General features: G+C 36.6%; 1 protein-coding gene across 4 annotated transcripts in view; it reads left to right on the top strand.

The window, feature by feature from the left end:
- usp10 (ubiquitin specific peptidase 10) overlaps positions 1-4,885 on the top strand; it is a 54,872-nt gene extending 49,987 nt beyond the window's left edge. For all 4 annotated transcript variants that reach the window (XM_049465419.1, XM_022670086.2, XM_049465417.1 and 1 more), the window contains one exon: positions 3,078-4,885. In XM_049465419.1, coding sequence (XP_049321376.1) covers positions 3,078-3,265 — 188 coding nt within the window. In that variant the 3' untranslated portion in view covers positions 3,266-4,885. The remainder of the gene's footprint in view (positions 1-3,077) is intronic.
- Positions 4,886-17,773: the final 12,888 nt, after the last annotated feature.

Below are 17,773 nucleotides of genomic sequence, written 5' to 3'. Positions count from 1 at the left end.
CTATACTGCTATACAAGCTGTACACTGACTACTGTATATCTAAGTTTAATTTCTGTGGTGTTATTTCATTAAAATATATAATAATATTTGCAGAAATGTGAGGAGTGCACTCACTTCTGTTGGGTTTTGTATATTTCTTTTCTCATAAAGGCACTTAGATTAAAATGTGGCTCACAATAGGATAGAAAATAACTGATTTTGATCAAAACTTATTCCACAAAATATCAACTGTGATTGTATTTGCCCACTTACAAATGTATTTTGTTCCTGCTTATTTATCATACTTATAATTTTTAGTTTTTTAATTAAACACTTTTCTTTTAATCAGGTTATCTTTGTCTAATAATAAAGTATTTTTATATCATGTTTTTTATTCAGGGAAAAAATCTATCCAAACCAACTTGGCCCTATATAAAAAAAATAGAAAAGTAATTTCATAAAAAGTCAAAGATGATGGTGGTAGTGGGATTGTCTGGGGTGGCTTTGTTGCTTTAGGACCTGGACAGCTTAGCTGTAATAGATGGAACCATGAATTCTGCTCTCTACCAGAAAAAAAACTAAAGGAAAATGTCCAACCATCAGTTTGTGACCTTAAAGGTCTCATTTTATTGTTTTTAAATTCATTTAAAAAAATGTCTAGTTTTGGTCTCTAGTATGAATAAATGCCATGTGAACTGTTTTTGTGGGAAAAAAATGCTTCAGTGTTTCTAATTCCCTAATTCCCTGTTTTAGATCACTGAATTAGAGGTCTCTGAAGGGCTCTAGCTACTTTTTTTTCTAGCTACTGCAGACAAGAGAGGCTGAGAAATAGTTTCATATGCAGCATCCATATACAACTCAGAGACCTGTAGTATTTCACAAAGATCAAGAAAAAGTGGATTTTAGCAGAAGGAGACTTTTACGCTTAAGCATACTTGGGTTCTGCAGCAGGACAATGACCTGAAGCACAACAGCGGGTCCACCTCTGAATGTCTTAAAAAAACAAAAGTAATTGAAGATTTTGTAGAGGCCTAGTCAAAAGTCGGGTTGAGATGCTGTGGATGATCTTAAACAGGTGGTTTATGCTGGAAAATCCTGCAATATTTCTGAATTAAATGATTCTACAACTTAGACTGCACCGAAACAACTTATTGCCAGTTATTGGTAAAGCTTGATTTGCAGGTTGTTCAGTTTAGGGAGTGAACACTTTTTCACACAGGGCTAAATTGGATTGGATGGATTACGTTGGGTTTTGCTCTGTAGCTCTTCTTAATGATGAGTCAGGTCTGAATAAGGATAACTTATTCAGGAAAGCTTACTAATCAGTAGCTCTCTCTCTCTTTCATTCATTCACACTCTTACCCTCCCTCGATCTCCCTGCAGTTTCCAGTGACTCGCTCTGCCCTCAAACACGGCTCACTGATCTGTTTAAACACACACTGCCCTCCCTCAGGGACTATGTGCTCCTATTCATCTCGCCCCGGCTCGCGAGTAAATTACCTCCAATCGTTTATTTTACATCGAGAGGAAAACCCTGCAGCACGCTTGTCGGAAACGAGCTTGTACTGGAACCCTTAGCAGCGGTTGCTATACCAATGCAGTAAATTTCCCCAAAACCTTTCTCTATACACCATCATCCTCTGTAAAACCTTTATTACAGAGCAGAAAATGAAAATGTCCTGTTTGTTTCTATAAAATGATGAATGTAGATTTGTTCCCCTAAGGAAAAATGGCTTCCTGGAATTTCCTTCTGTAACTGAATCAGCATTATTGCACATTTGTTAACAAAGCACCAAAGTGCTGCAATAAAAGCTAAAAAATTCTGCCCTCACCTATGGGATATACAGCTCTGGAAAAAAAAAATGAGAGCACTCAAAATGTTTAGTTTCTTTGATTTTAACAAATAAAATAAAAAAAATCTCCGGAATATAATCAAGAGGAATAGAGAGCAAGAGGATGATCACGAGCCACCAAACCAAACTGAACTGCTTGAATTTTTGCACCAGGAGTAAAGCAGCATAAAGTTATCCAAAAGCAGTGTGTAAGAACGGGGGAGGAGAACATGATGCCAAGATGCATGAAAACTGTGATTAAAAAAAAACAGGGTTATTCCACCAAATATTGATCTCTGAACTTTATGAATATAAACTTGTTTTCTTTGCATTATTTGAAACTCATTTTTGAGACAATGAGACTTTAAAATGAACACACTGGATTCCTGCACATGATTGTTTTATTTGATTCTAAATTATTCTATTTCTCCTGATATGGGTTTAGCAAGGGAAGCAAGAAACCAGGAACTCACTTGGAACTTTGTCCCGATTACGGATGCGTACCATTTCGTCGAAGTTCACTGCAGAAGAAAATGACAAAATTATTGGTCCAGCAATCCACAAAATAATTTGTATGAATGTCCCCAATCGTTAATATTAAATGCATTATGGACTTCCTTAATAGACAAGATCAGACAATCATGACTAGGTGCCGAATTCGACATACTGCCCTACACCTTTAACCACCAGAAATAACTTTTATAGGGTTGCAAATAGGGGTGGGCGATATGGCTCTAAAATAATATCACGATATTTCAGGGTATTTTTGAGATAACAATATACTTGACGATATAGGAAAACTAAAATAATTAATTCATTTCAGGAATATAGTATAATAGTCTAACAGAATAATCATAATGTGGCAAAATATAAAAAATATAGCGTAAAATAATATAATGCAGCAAATAATATTGCAGAATTTTTAGTGCATGCATATAAACTGCAAACTAAAACAGTTATACAATAAATACACCTAAAGCTTCGCAGTAAATAATAGACTACTTTTAAGACAGAACAGCCCTATTATCACGATATGGATTTTTAATATCATGATATTTCTGTGTCACGATATATTGTATACGATATAATATTGCCCACCCCTAGTTGCAAATATGAAAGAACTGTTTGAAAAGATTCCACCAGCAAAAATACTTAATTTTCTGAAAGTCCTTCATATGAAGACACTGATTTAACTCTGTGATGCTCAAGTTTAATGTGACTGTTATAGTTATTTATTTATGATCATTATTTTTGTTTATTTTACAGTCGTTTATCACCACGGGAACAGCGCCACGGGCGGCCACTACACTACGGATGTCTTCCACATCGGGCTGAACGGCTGGCTGCGCATCGATGACCAGGCAGTGAAAGTGATCAACCACTACCAGGTGGTGAAGCAGACTGCAGAGCGCACTGCCTACCTGCTGTACTACCGCCGCGTCGACCTGCTGTAGAAAAACCACACACACACACGCGCACATTTACATACACACACACACTCACACACACATACAGACACTCATGCACTCTCTACTACAACACACACTCTAACACACCTACACTTACAGACACGCACACGCCTCAACAGGAACACTGCCCAACTTTCTCTCTTTGCGAGATTTATTTTTTTTTGGTTCCTCCTTTCCCCGCCTCCCTTTCTTTCCTCAAACAATACCCCCCTCCCCTCTCTCCTCCCGCCCTCATCCTTCGCTTTTTCCAGCATTTTTCCAACTTTTTTTTTTCTTTCTTTCTCCTTCTTCCCTGATCCTTTCTCTTATTTTTTTTGTTCAATTTGGAAGTAGGAGAAGAAGAAAAAAAAAAGATACTTTAAATAAAAGAAGATGATGGCGACTTCCTTGAAGAAGTAGGTTAACCCCGCCCACCTCCCACTCAGAACATGCAGCCCCGCCCCTTTTTTCCTCAAGCGGGAGTCGAGGAGACACCTAGGGACGTCTGATGATGGTGGATTTAATTGATTTGATTGGTTGATTGATTGATAGATGGATGGTTGAATAAATGAATGGATAATGGACGCTGCGGGGAAATCAACAAAAACAGCAAAAACATAAAAACATGTGTGAGGGGGCGGGGTTAACAACCGAGGAGGGGCAAACCCCAGTAGACAGTGCTGGACCAGAGACGTTGGCTTCAATACCGATTCTTTGACTCTTCAATACCCGCAGCCTTGTTTTTCTTTGGACTGGCACTGTAAGAACTCCAGCTGTGAGCTGAGGCTAAAACTGAAACCCAAACCGAGGAGGGACTGCTGGAGAGAAGTCATTTAATATTTTCTTTTCTTTATTTTGTTGTGTTTAATCCACTTTTTTAACGGCATAGCGAGAGAAAAAACAGCAAACAAAAAAAAAAGTGTTTTGCATTTTATTAAAGGGGATTTGATTTCGTCGTCCGAATGAATTGCAGAGGTTCAGCGAAAGCTTCCGAATGCGAATCCGGACGAGAAAAAAACGTGACTTCTTGACTTAATAGCATACAACCGGAGGCCCTGCACCAGCAAACTATGACAGAACATTTAACCTATAAATGTGTAGATCGCGATGTGTGACTTTTATATCAAAACCCCCTAAAGCAAGACACTCTGCTCTACCAATGCCACCACCAATACCACCACCATAAAAAGAAAAAATGCCGCCGCCACCACCAACGATAATGCTGCCACCACCACTACTACTACTACGACAGTGTCCTCCCTCTTTCTCTCCTCCATTCCACACGATCTCGACGCTCTCAGGCCTGTGTGTAACACTGGAGCAATCAGATTAGAGCAGAAATGAATGAATGGAATAAGACCAAATCAAAGAAGAAACCAGGTTGAGGAAGAGGAGGAGCTGTGGCGCGCTGAAACATCAAAAAACAACTAAAAATAAAGGAAAAAATCGGCTTCTTTGTTCAGGAGAACCCGGGTGTGGTTTCTGGGGGTAGAATTAGACTGATTAACACGATTTTAATGCGCTTTAGGACAAAAAAGAAAAACCCCTCAAACAACAAAACGTGATTTTCACAATTGCTTCTGTGCACGGAAAATACTAAAAAAAAAAAAAAAAAAAAAAAGCAAACACACACAAATAAAAACGCTCAATAAAAGGGGTGTAATGTGTAATATGGGTGCGTGCGCTTACGATGCACCTTGTTTTTTTTGCAGATGTTTAAAAATAAAATGTTTCGAGGAGGATCAGAATAAAATGTGATACAAAATGATTATAAGCAATGGATCTGATGATCTGGTTTGGGGGAGAAAAAATAAAGACGAAAAAAAAATTATTATAATAATAATACAATGAAATCTTGTTCAGCTGCCTGGGGAAAGTTTGTGCTGCTTGCTAAGCTTCTTTTTTTTCCCTGTTATTTTCTGTTTTAATGTCAGTTGGTGTTAATGTTTTTTTTTTTCTTTTTCACTTTGACACACACAAACACGCATACCGTCACATGCTGGACAAATACCAATGAACCAATGATGATGGTGATTATTATTATTATTATAATGATGATTAAATTCATCAGCCCACTTCTTTTTTCTTTTTTTTTTTTTGGTATTTTTTTGTTTTAAAGTATTAATTCTTCCATTAATCCCGATCCTGTGTCGGTCTCGTTAGCTTATTTCTGTGTCGCATCACATTTACATGGTATAGGGGTGGTAGTCCAGTGCCTGCCTGCCTTGTCTCAACTGCAAGCTCAGCCATTCCTGACTTCTAGGCTTCTATTTTGAAGAGGAGGCTGCCTTAGGGTACAATTTGGGCACACTATGGGTACACTATGTAGTCTACATCCCTGTCCGTTTGACATGCGGCCTCGTGCAGTCAGCCTGTCTGTTCTGTACGCGTTCGTTTAGCTTTGAGGACTATTTGATCCGAGTATCTTGAGTGTGAGTATGAATATCTTGAGTCACGGCCTTGGGAATTTAGTCTTATCTTCAGTAAAATAGCTGTGAGCGTTCCCGGAAGTGGAAATTCTGCTTCTGCATGGCTGCACAACCTGTTATCTCTCTCTCTCTCTCTCTCGGATGCTCTCAGACGAGCGTGTGCGCACACACAACAATCATGTTTTCATGCTTTTTCTTTTTGTTTGTTTCAAACACCTGCTTTTGATCATCAGTCTTATTCATTGATTGATTCATTGATTGTATTGATTTTTGACTTCTTTTCCATTTCTAATTGAGTTTGTTCCATTTTCACCCCTTCCTTCCTATTTTTTTGTCATTTGAATTGATATTTGGAAAAGTATGACCCAAGGTAAAGCACAACATTGAATAAAGTTGTACAAGTTCTATGCTCGATCATATTTTTTTCACTTTTTTTCTGTTTGTGTTCATTAATTCCATTAGCTATGGTGTCGTTTACACACAGTAACAGCACACATACAAACACACAATGGGTCTGGACATGTGCATTTGAGAGCATTCGTGTTCATATGCTTCAGTGCAGCCATCATTTTACTGGGAATACCTTGACAAAAGTCTCTTTTTATCGGTTGGTTAGTTTTTTTTTTTTTTTTTTAAATAAGAACCCCAATAGGTTGCTCTGACTGGTATATTTGAACATCTTTAAACATCTTTGACCCTGTTTAAACCAAGCCACATAAAAATGCACCCAAAGTCTAAGCACACTCAGTTCTCTTTTTAAGCGCATTGCCACACCTATGGTTGGTTTGCTCTGGTCTGAATTAGTTAGCAAGTTTTTTAAAAAGAGGTAAATCCATGTCTGTAAGACACTAAGTTCACCCAGCTGGTAAAATTGGCCCAAATCCAATTTTCTAACCCGAACTTTTCACGCAGTTTTTAAATGTAACCTGTATCTGACATCTGCCTTGAACGGTGCTCGCTTTGTAAAGTGGCATTACATGCACACCCGAGCAGTGCTTCACGTTAAGTTTCACTTTAATCTTTGCCAAAATCTTGAGAGCTGTGCATGATTAGTGCAGCGCTTCAGCTCGCTGTAAAAAGGACATGTTATTTAGCCATGATTAGGTTACTGTTTTTAATTTTTTAATTTTTGATGCTGCAGTGGTGATCTGTAGCCATGTTTGGTCAATTTATTAGGAACACCGCGCACCTGCTGCACGGGTCTTTTAATAGTATTGAGAAAAAACATATCAGTCCAGTATTTTCATCTTTATCTGTATCACCTGTGTCTAATATGACTTAAAACATTTGGAATTGGGACACTTTTACCTGCTGTGTGAATACAGGTGCTGGTCAACGAATTAGAATAATTTGAAATAGTGCAATCATGAAATTCTTTGAATGCATTTTTTGTGCAGAAAGCAAATCAGGTGTTCACCGCACCTGTCCTACTCGTTAGACTAATCACAGAACTCGTTACCTGGAAAAAAATTTGCTCAGCTGAGCTTTCCAAAAGGCCCATTTAGGCCATTTAACTGTGACACTGTTGTTTTATTGAATTAGAATAATGGAGAAACCGTTTCATTGAATTAGAATAAATGCTTGAATTTTTGTTTTCTGTGAAGAGTGTTCACTGTGCAGTATAAAGTCAGGGTTGAGTAGAATTTCTAAGTTGTAAAATCAATCATGGGTAAGCAGCGCGACCTCTCAACCGGAATAGTGGCTCAAATTCAAGCCCTTCGCCAACAAGGCTTGACCCAAACTAAAATTGCTGAGCAGCTCGGCATCAGCCAGTCTTCCCTCTGCAAAGCTCTCAAGAAAAACTGCAGCAAGCGCACCAACTGTTCCGGCGTCCGAAAAACTTCTGCTCGCGACAACAAGCAGCTGAGAAAGATCGCAGTCAGCAACCGGTTCAAGTCCACTTCCGAGCTCATCGACTTGTGGAACAAGCAGACCGGCGCTGACGTCTCCAGATCAACCACTTACCGTCGTCTGCGCGAACTCGGCTTCAAATCTCACGTTCCAGCAGTAAAACCGATGCTGAACAAGAAACAAATGGAGAAACGGCTGAAGTGGGCCAAAGAACACGGCGAGTGGACTGCTGAAGACTGGCAGAAAGTGGTCTTCAGTGACTAATCACGCTTCTGCATCTCCTTCGGTGACCAAGGTCCTCGTGTCTGGCGTCGTGGTGGCGAAACCTACAACCACGAGTGCGTGAAAAGATCCGTTAAGTTTCCCCAGAGCGTTATGGTCTGGGGATGCATGTCCGCTCGAGGTGTAGGGAAACTCTGCTTCCTCAAGAAGACTGTCAATGCTGCCGTATATCAAGATGTTCTGGAAACGTTCCTGATTCCGACTGTTCAGGAACAGTTCGGCGAAGAAGACTTCATATTTCAACAGGATCTTGCACCGGCTCATGCGGCAAAGTCGACCAAAGATTGGTTCACTAAAAAACAGCTTGAAGTTTTGGCATGGCCGGCCAACTCGCCTGACCTCAATGTCATTGAAAACCTTTGGGCCATCGTCAAGCGGAAAATTCGTGACAGAAAGCCTACTACGCTGGACCAACTGAAGCAGAACATCGCCACTGCCTGGGAAGCTGTGAGTGCGGAAACTTGCGACAAGCTGGTCAAATCGATGCCGCGGAGACTTCAGGCAGTCATACAAGCCAAGGGGGCAGCCACAAAATACTGAGAAAGTGATGATTGTAATTATAATAAAAATTATTCTAATTCAATGAAACGGTTTCTCCATTATTCTAATTCAATAAAACAACAGTGTCACAGTTAAATGGCCTAAATGGGCCTTTTGGAAAGCTCAGCTGAGCAAATTTTTTTCCAGGTAACGAGTTCTGTGATTAGTCTAACGAGTAGGACAGGTGCAGTGAACACCTGATTTGCTTTCTGCACAAAAAATGCATTCAAAGAATTTCATGATTGCACTATTTCAAATTATTCTAATTCGTTGACCAGCACCTGTATATCCTAAATAAGTACAGAAAATGTTGTTTAACTCATACTTGTGGAGTATACTAGGTTTGGAATTAATACTTATTATCCTATGGGTACTGTTCCTGTTTCTTTCTCCTGTTCTGATGTTTTAAAATGATGATACAAATTTTTACTTGCAGTTAAAATTTATTTGGATAAGTTTTCCCACATCAGAAATCAGATATTAGATTAGATAACCACTAGTCAAATATGGCATCAGCAGCCAGAGTCCGAGAGAGCACAGTTGGCCGTGCTGCATGGTGGTGCTACCTACAGTAGGTGGTGCTCTTTCTACCCTCATCACTCCTAATATAATGCTGGTCAGCACAGGCGTCTGTTAGCTGATTTGATAGAGGTGGGGATCCGGTGCTTTCCTCAGAGTGCGCCGTAATGCTGTCTACCTAGTTCTGGCGGCATTAAAGGAGAAATCCAGTATAAAATGGTCTTGGGTTGTAGTGAATTGTGATAACGTGTACAAACTTTTGTGGAAAAACTCACCTGTTCTCCCTCAGTATTCCCAAATACAGTGCTTTTAGTCGATGCTCCCAACAGGCTTACAATGCTAGTGATGGGGCATAGCACTGCCCATGCAAAAACATATATAAATATATTTTTACGACATTTAACAAACTCAAATCAGCTCCAAAATTCACTGGTAGAATTCTGAGGTCCCTTACATTTAAAACGAGATACTAAGAACTTTGAAAGTTTTTAATAAACACTTTCAGACCTGAATTATGTTCAGTGATATAAAAAATAGAAGTGCTCATTTCTGCCAGAGGCAAATATTCAAATATATAAGCTATAGAAAAATGTTATCTAATTAACTAAAATATATAGCTTTTTTTGATGTCCAGTACATTGGAAGCCTGTGTTTAACAATTTGACTTTTTTATATTAACATTTTTATTTAATTCCTTAAAAACATGATTTAAAAGTGTTCTAAATCACGTAACAATAATAGAAATTAGCTCTTACTGTGCCCTTACTTTGGGTCTATTGATGCCATGCCCTAATGTTTGTGCAGTGGGCGGGGCTAAGCTGTGGTTTTATTGGCTTGTAAACTTTTCATTGGTTGGTTCATGGTATGTTCTGATGGACAACAGGTCTTATAATGTCAATTGCAGTGGATGTAGGGTCACTATTTAATAAATCACTATTTATACACACACCAACCTAAAATTTAAGTCACGATATTTCAACTGACGAGCACAAAAATTCATGCATTTTCACTTTGAGCTTGTTAATGATGTATGAATAGCCATTTTTTTTTGCATGGGTGACTCTATGCCCCCATCGTTAGCATTGTAAGCCTGTTGGGAGCTTCGGTTAAAACTGCTGTATTTCAGATCGCTTGGGAAGAACTGGACGTGGGCTGTTTATCAAAAGATTATACTTCTTAGGTTTCCCTTCTACAACCCAAAGTCCATTTAATTCTTGATGTCTCCTTAAATACGAGTGATGGAGTAAGTTTATATCAACAGGGATTAAGAAACTGGTCTTCCAGATTAGGAAGAAAATGGTGTAAAATTATAAACTAGATTTGTTTAAAAATGAATGAAGTGTGACGTGAGGTAACAACACCTTTTAAAAGCACCTTCAGGTGATTCTTTATAAAGATAAAATGATGCTTAGGGTTGTCCTGCCTCCTGCAACAACAGCAGGACAAGCTTTCTTCCTTTTTCCATTATTTATCTCATTGCAGATTCAGATGATTCTCATAATAATAATGTAAATATCATCCTCCAGCACTTGGAAAAGCCTTGGCTGTGATTTGAGAAAATCCCCCTTTGTCTTCCTTTTGCCTTATATTTCAGTTGGAATATTTGAGCAGAAAGATTATCTAAAGAGGAAAATGCCCCAAAACCAATAAACCAAAGTATTTAGGACCTTTAAATATATATAAAAAATGATTTATAGAATTAATCTATTGACCGAACCTATTGATTGTTGTAACACAAACTACAAGTGCATCTCAAAAAAACAATATATATATATATATACATCATTAAAACTCTTCTATATTATATAGACGTTTTACACACAGATTGATGTATTTTAAGCGTTTATTTCGTTTATTGTTTGATGATCATGGTTTAAAGCAAATAAAAACCCTAAAATCAGTTAGTATATTATATTAAGTATATATAAGGAGTGGTCCACTGTGTTATATCATGTCCCTGAAGTCAGTGCAAAAATATATATATATATATATATGTATTTTCCTGGAAAATCTTAAGAGGATTTCATTTTCCAGCAGGACTTTGCGCACTGCCTACTCTCCCAAAAGTAATATTCAAATTTTCTAAGACACTTGATTTTTGTTATTTTTCATTGGCTGTAAGTCATCATCAATAAAAAAATAAAAAAACAACCTTGAAATAGATCACTCTGTGTTTTTAATACATCTATATAATATATTTTAGTCTCACATTTTAAACTGAGTTACTGAAAAAAGTAACATTTCAATGATATTAATTTTATTTTTTTTTTATATGCACCAGTATAAGGAATATTTAAGATATATAAGAATCATTTGGTATTGGTTTTATTATTACACCACTTTTATGACCCTGTTGATGATGCTTTTTTTTTTTTGTATATTTTTTAGAAAACCGTTGCCAGCATTCAATGATACATTACTTATGAATAATCTTCCTCACTGAAATGATGTCGATTCAACGTACCAGTCGTCAAACCTACCAATGGCTCTGTATGTTAGTTATTTAAAATTCTATTTTTTTTTTAATCAGAACTGTTGCATCCACTGTTGCCAATGCTTTTTTTATTTATTTTTTTTTATTATTTTTTTTTGTCTGTCTTTTTTTCTTTATACATGGGAAGTTTGGGAAGTTTTGCAAATGGAGATACAGGTTATGAACAATGCACATCTCAAAGCTGATAAAGATAAGATAAGCTTTTGGAGAGGCGTTTTATGTTGTACCAGCTCAACCCCGAGACTTTTCCTCTGTTCTTCTGTTCATTTCTTGTTTATCTTCTCTCAGTATAAAGTCAGGGAAATGTCCTGGCGTATAGCTTCGATGATGTCTCTCTCTCTCTCTCTCTCTCTCTCTCGCTCTCTTTTTCTCTTTATCTGTTTGGTTTTGTTCTTCCTAACACTTGTGTCCGCTAAGAGCTTGACGTGTTGGGAAATCGAGCTAAAATACAAAGTATATGCTGTCTCTGATCCTCGACCTTCGGCGTTCCTTTTCTTTTTTGTCAACTTTTCAAATAAAAAAAGAGAAACTGTGGCGAGGAGGTGTTTCTACTGTAGTCCGGCCCGAGGACTGTGCTTGGCTTCGGGATCCGAGGTTTTACTGTATTTGAACAATGCAGTCTTTTCCTCTCCTCTGGGCCTCCTCACTCGAGGAATGTGCACTGTAACCAAAAGCAAACATGAAATAAAGGAGAAAATGATACCCGCTGTCCATGCAAGCATGTATTGTGGACCACTCACTGGGGCTGGGCCATATTGTATCGTTCAGAATAATATACAGCAGTTTTTTAACCCTTTCCAGGGTTCATACAGTTTTTAAACAAGGAATTTCCATGATTTTTCATGACTTATCCATAATTTTTAATGCAATTTTTCATGTCGATATGATCGTTAAAATATCAGAACAGTCGTGGACAGTAATCGGTACCTCTTTAAAATAAGACTACCTTTATAAAGGGTTTATAAATGGTTTACAATTAGTTTATTAATGGTTACTAATTAGGTTGTAAATGCCTTAAAAATCATTAATAATCAGTTATAACACATACATAGAAAGGGCAACAATGACCTGTTGTTTGCCAAATAGTGAACCCACAGCTATATTCTATATTGTTGCCCTTTCTACGTATGTGTTATAACTGATTATTAATGATTTTTAAGGCATTTACAACCTAATTAGTAGCCATTAATAAACTAATTGTAAACCATTTATAAACCCTTTATAAAGGTAGTCTTATTTTAAAGTGGTACCCAGTAATCAACTAAAACTAGTAAATAAAATTGACTACAGTATGCCTAAAAATAATAGTATATATATTAGGGGTGTGACGAGACACTAATATCAAGAGACGAGACGAGATTTAAAAATAAAATTTTAAAGAAAACATCAAAAATGAAAAATGGCTTGAAAACTAGTTTTATTTGACAAAATCATATAACACAAACTTAACAGACCGGTTTCTCTCACACATTGATTCTATAAGAAATAGAAATAAGAATAATAAATAAAAATTAAACTTTTCTAAGTCTTACATAGTGTAAACAATAAGTGCAAACCACAACCAGTCATATTAACCCTATGGTTTGTGTTTTTTCTCCTAAATCTCTTGTAATTTAACTATGCAGAACCATGACAGTCATATTAAGACTATGCTTGAAGTGAAACAGAGACAGAACATGTTTTTAAATACAGTACAGAGCCAAGGGATTAGTACAGCTGCCTATGTCACGTGTAGGATTTACTTACAGTATTTATATATGGTTTGTGTCTTGTTGGTCACTCTGTTACCGTTTATTGTTTCCACTGGAGCCAAAATGCAGCCAGACATACAACTTAAAAGTAGCAGAAGCATCTTCTATACAAATACCCGAATTTTCCTCTTCTGCTGAGAGCTGCTTTCACTGCTCAGCCACCACACTCTATCACTATCACTACTGTGTTGCCAGATCCCTCTTAAAAAGTCCACACTAAACTGTTTTTTTTTTTCTTTTTTTCCATCTTTTTTTCTTGAGACAGGTTTAAGCTTGACAAGAAATATCGTCACACCCCTTATATATATATATATATATATATATATATATATATATATATATATATAATATATTACATATGTATATATAATGTGTGTGTGTGTGTGTGTGTCTATTGGAAGCCTGTGCTTAAAGGAGAACTCCAGTGTAAAATGCTGTGGAAATTGAAGAATATTCTTATGGTCTAAAAGTGCTAACAGTGCATAGCAAGACAAAAAAAAATAGATGGCCTTTATGTAGAATACAGCTATTATCACAATAGTCATTGTTTTTTATAGTATTAACTCTTTCAGACCCTGCATAAATTATTATAGACATCATGTATTTTATCTTATTTTTTCAAACGTTTTGTTGCACGTAACACTAATTGAGACCCGTTTATAATCAGAATGGACTATAAATGAGCCAAAGATTAGAAGTTTACAATCCAATGAAACAATAGCTTAACCCTGCCCACTGCACTGGGAAAAAACAGCACTAAAATCAAAGAGGCAAATTAAAAGAGCCAATTTATGTGTCACTTAGAACATTTTTTTCATGTTTATTTCAGTGTTTTCAGTGAAATGGCTTGTGAACAAAAAGATCAATATCAAATAAAAAAATGTTAAAGGAGAACTCTGTTGTAAAATGGACTTTTGTTGCAGTAAAACATGATAAAAAGTTCTTACCTTTGATAAATAGCACAGAAATTTTAACAGTTTATCTTATCTTTTATCTTTTTCCACCTTTATACAGGCTAAAAGTATCTCCATTTAAAACGAGGCATTAATAACTTAAGTGAACAAGAAGCTTATTAAAAACCCTGTTTACATCCCATAACGCTAGCTTTAGCTGAACTGAAAATAACACATATTTATATATATATAGACTCTGCTATGCTATGTATATATATGTCTGTTATTATCAGTACAGTGATGGCGGCGCTCGGAGCTGAAGCTAGTGTTATAGGATGTAAATAAACAGGTATTTAATGAGCTTCTTTTGCACTTTTTAAGTTATTAATGCCTCGTTTTAAATGTCAGGGCTCTCCAGACTCTAGCAAGGAGAACTTTTGGAATAAACTTTTTTTCTTAGGCTCATTTATAGTCCATTCTGATTAAAAACGGGTCTCAGTTAGTGTTATGTTCAAAAAAAAAAAAAAAAAAAAAAAAAACATGATGTCTGTTGTAACGGACGCAGAGTCTAAAAGAGTTTAAACTATAAAAACAGTGTCTATTGTGATAATAGCTGTATTATATTTGGAGGCAGTCTATTTTAAAACTTTTTTTTAGGTTCTAGAACCTGTTTCTGTTCTGGGAAAGTTGCAAGAAAGGTTCAGTAACAGGTTTGTGAACCAGAACAGAACCTCTTCCACTTTGGTGCCTAAAGGGTATTTTTGTGTAATTGTTCATGTTTGCAGGTTCTACAGCTCTGGAAAAAGCATTGTGTAAGATTGGTGGAGGAGAACATGATGCCAAGATGCATGAAAACTGATTAAAAACCAGGATTATTCCACTTTTAAACTTAAAACTTTTAAAACTTTATGAATATGAATTAGTTTTCATATTCATTTTGCATTATTTGAGGTCTGAAAGCTCTGCATCTTTTTTGTTATTTCAGCCATTTCTCATTTTCTGCAAATAAATGCTCTAAATGACAATATTTTTATTTGGAATTTAAGAGAAATATTGTCTGTAATTTATAGAATAATATTCATTTTTACTCAAACATAAACCTATAAATGGCAAAATCAAAGTAACTGATTCAGAAACTGAGTGCATGCACTGAATACTCTGCACTTTAGTGTGAATTGTGATAGCTTGTTTTGCTCCATTACATGAAAGGTTCTTAAAATGTTTTTTATTCCTCAGCCTGAGTGCTGGAGAAACTTTACTAAAAACTTTAAAACCCTTATAACGCTGTTCTTCAGCTCCTTTATACCTGGTAGACTGGTAGAATTAATTCAAGACGGAACTCTTTCTCTTTCTTTCCTGGTGCAGTCCTGATGAGTGCCAGTTTTATCATAAAGCTTTTGATACAGGAACTGAAAATTTTGAAGTCTGAAATTTCTTAAAGTGTTTTTTAGTATCTTTATTTAGTTGAGTAGTTGTTGCTTCTTATCATCTGGATTAGAACATTACTCAAATATTCACTATTCACTGTATACCTGTAACTCTACCTCTTCACTACTTTACTTTAACTGATGCTCTCAAACACTTTATTAAGAGACAAGAAATTCAAGTAATTAACTCTTGATGAGTTCAACACAGCTGTTAACTGAAAGCCTGAATTCCAGGTGACTCTACCTCATGAAGCTGACTGAGAAAATCCAGCAGAGATGTGCAAAGTCAAAATAATTCTGTTTTTTTTTTTTTTTTTCTCATAGTTCGGATGACTTTTTAGTATTAATCTACGACAGGGATGGGCAACTGGCGGCCCGGGGGCCGCACACGGCCCTCGTCATCACTCAGTGCGGCCCGCGAATAGATCAAAAATAATTTCATAATTTCATAATTAAAAAAAAAAAAAAAAAAAAAAAAACGTAATTCTACTTTTGACCGCTAGAGGGCGCTGCCAAACAACCACGAAAATTGACATTGACATCCAGTCCATTGTGAGCCAGCAGGCCAAACCACAGCTCTCTCATTAGCTTCAATAAATGTTGGGCCTCTGTGGTCTAGTTTTCTGCTATTATTGAATGAGCTATTTGCAATCAGTTTTTAAATCTTTTTTGTTCTTTGTTATAAATGAGTTCAAATGCCTTTTGCACTTTTATAAGCAAATGTTTTGTCCTTGTTGCTTATGAAGGACTTGTTATAATGAACTTATTTTACACAGAGGAACTACTGTATTTGCAATCAGTTTTTTAAGCAAACTTTTTGTTCTTTGATATGAAGGACTTCCTTTTTGCACTTTTTTTAAGCAAACGGTTTGTCTTTTTTTCGTATTAAAATGCATTAATATGCAGAAAATAGTTGTTGATAAATGTTGGTGCTGTAAACATACAGATATAAATTCATATAAAATTTGTTCTTATTGAAAATCATTTGTAGCGTTTTTCATATTCAATTATTTGAAGTGCGAGGTCATGTGGCCCTCCAATGGTCATGCTGAAAAAAATGTGGCCCTCTCCATCATGGAAGTTGCCCATCCCTGATCTACGATATGGAACATGTGTAGGTGTGTCTAAATTAGTGCTGGTAAGTTGCTGCTATATTATAAGATTGTTTTTGGCCCTCATCCCCCACCCCTAACACTCTAACCCCTATGAGATTTTAGAAGGGTTTATTCTGTTAAACATGCCGCCTTGTGGCTCAGCTGGCTGCCTGCTCGTCCAGGTCCAGGGTCCGGTCTCGGGGTTACCCGGCCGCGCTGTTTGCTTTCTGGAGGCTGATGGATTGCCGCTGCCCCCCTGCTGGATCTCATCTACACAGTCATACAGGGTGCGGTTTCAGCCTCCGCTCTCTCGTATGTAATTAAGTGGAGTATTTTCCTTAATGTCATGATGCTGTTTAAGTTTGCTACCTTACAGGGCCGCAGACGGACCACCTAACAGCAGAGAAGTGGCTCTTTCAGCTTTTTAAAACGATAAAGCTCATTTTCCAACCCTACTTTTATTGCTTTAAATTGCTTTTATTATCAGTGTGTATATAAATAAGCCCCCAGTGTCTTGGAGGCTGGTGGAGTCGTGAAAATGATCCGTGATAGAGGTTAGGACCACCACTGGAAATGTTAATGCTGCAATGCTAATTCTATGTGATCTGATTTCACTGTATATGTAATGATATCTGCATGGCGTGGGCTGCAGGGGGGTGTAAAGCCCCCCCCAGCTTTGAGAATAATGTGCATTATTAAGCATTATTCTACCACGGTTTATTATCTACAGGGTTCGTACAGTCATGAAAAACCTAGGAGATTTAAAAAATAGCAATTTCCAGGTCTGGATAAGGTTTGAGGAAAATTAAACTACCCCGAAAGTCTTATAAAATTAATGAAAATTAGGTCTACAAATCATTGTGTTTCAGTTTATCGATGGAGAAAATCTATAAACAATGAACAAATCACTTAGCACAGAGTTCAGTAATTTAGCTCTACACAATGAAGCTCTCAGGATCTGACACACATTTTATTAAAAATTGTCAAATTTAATCTGATTCATTTTAGACCTCCTATAATCAATTTTAATTGTAGTTTTAGTTGATTTTTTGTTTTATTGTCCCATGTTTGCACTGATGTTTTAATAATCGTATAAAATCACATGAATATAATATAATATGATATAAATATCTTATTAAAATCATATATCATTTTTTTCTTGAAGGCATAGAAAAGTCATGAAAAAAAAATAATGGAAATGTATTGGTTAAAACATGTATGAACCCTGTTTCTA

Source organism: Astyanax mexicanus, chromosome 16 (genome assembly GCF_023375975.1).
Source record: "Astyanax mexicanus isolate ESR-SI-001 chromosome 16, AstMex3_surface, whole genome shotgun sequence".
Lineage (NCBI taxonomy): Eukaryota > Metazoa > Chordata > Actinopteri > Characiformes > Acestrorhamphidae > Astyanax > Astyanax mexicanus.
The sequence above is the reverse complement of the archived record's forward strand: the minus strand, read 5'-3'. Positions and strand labels throughout refer to the sequence as shown.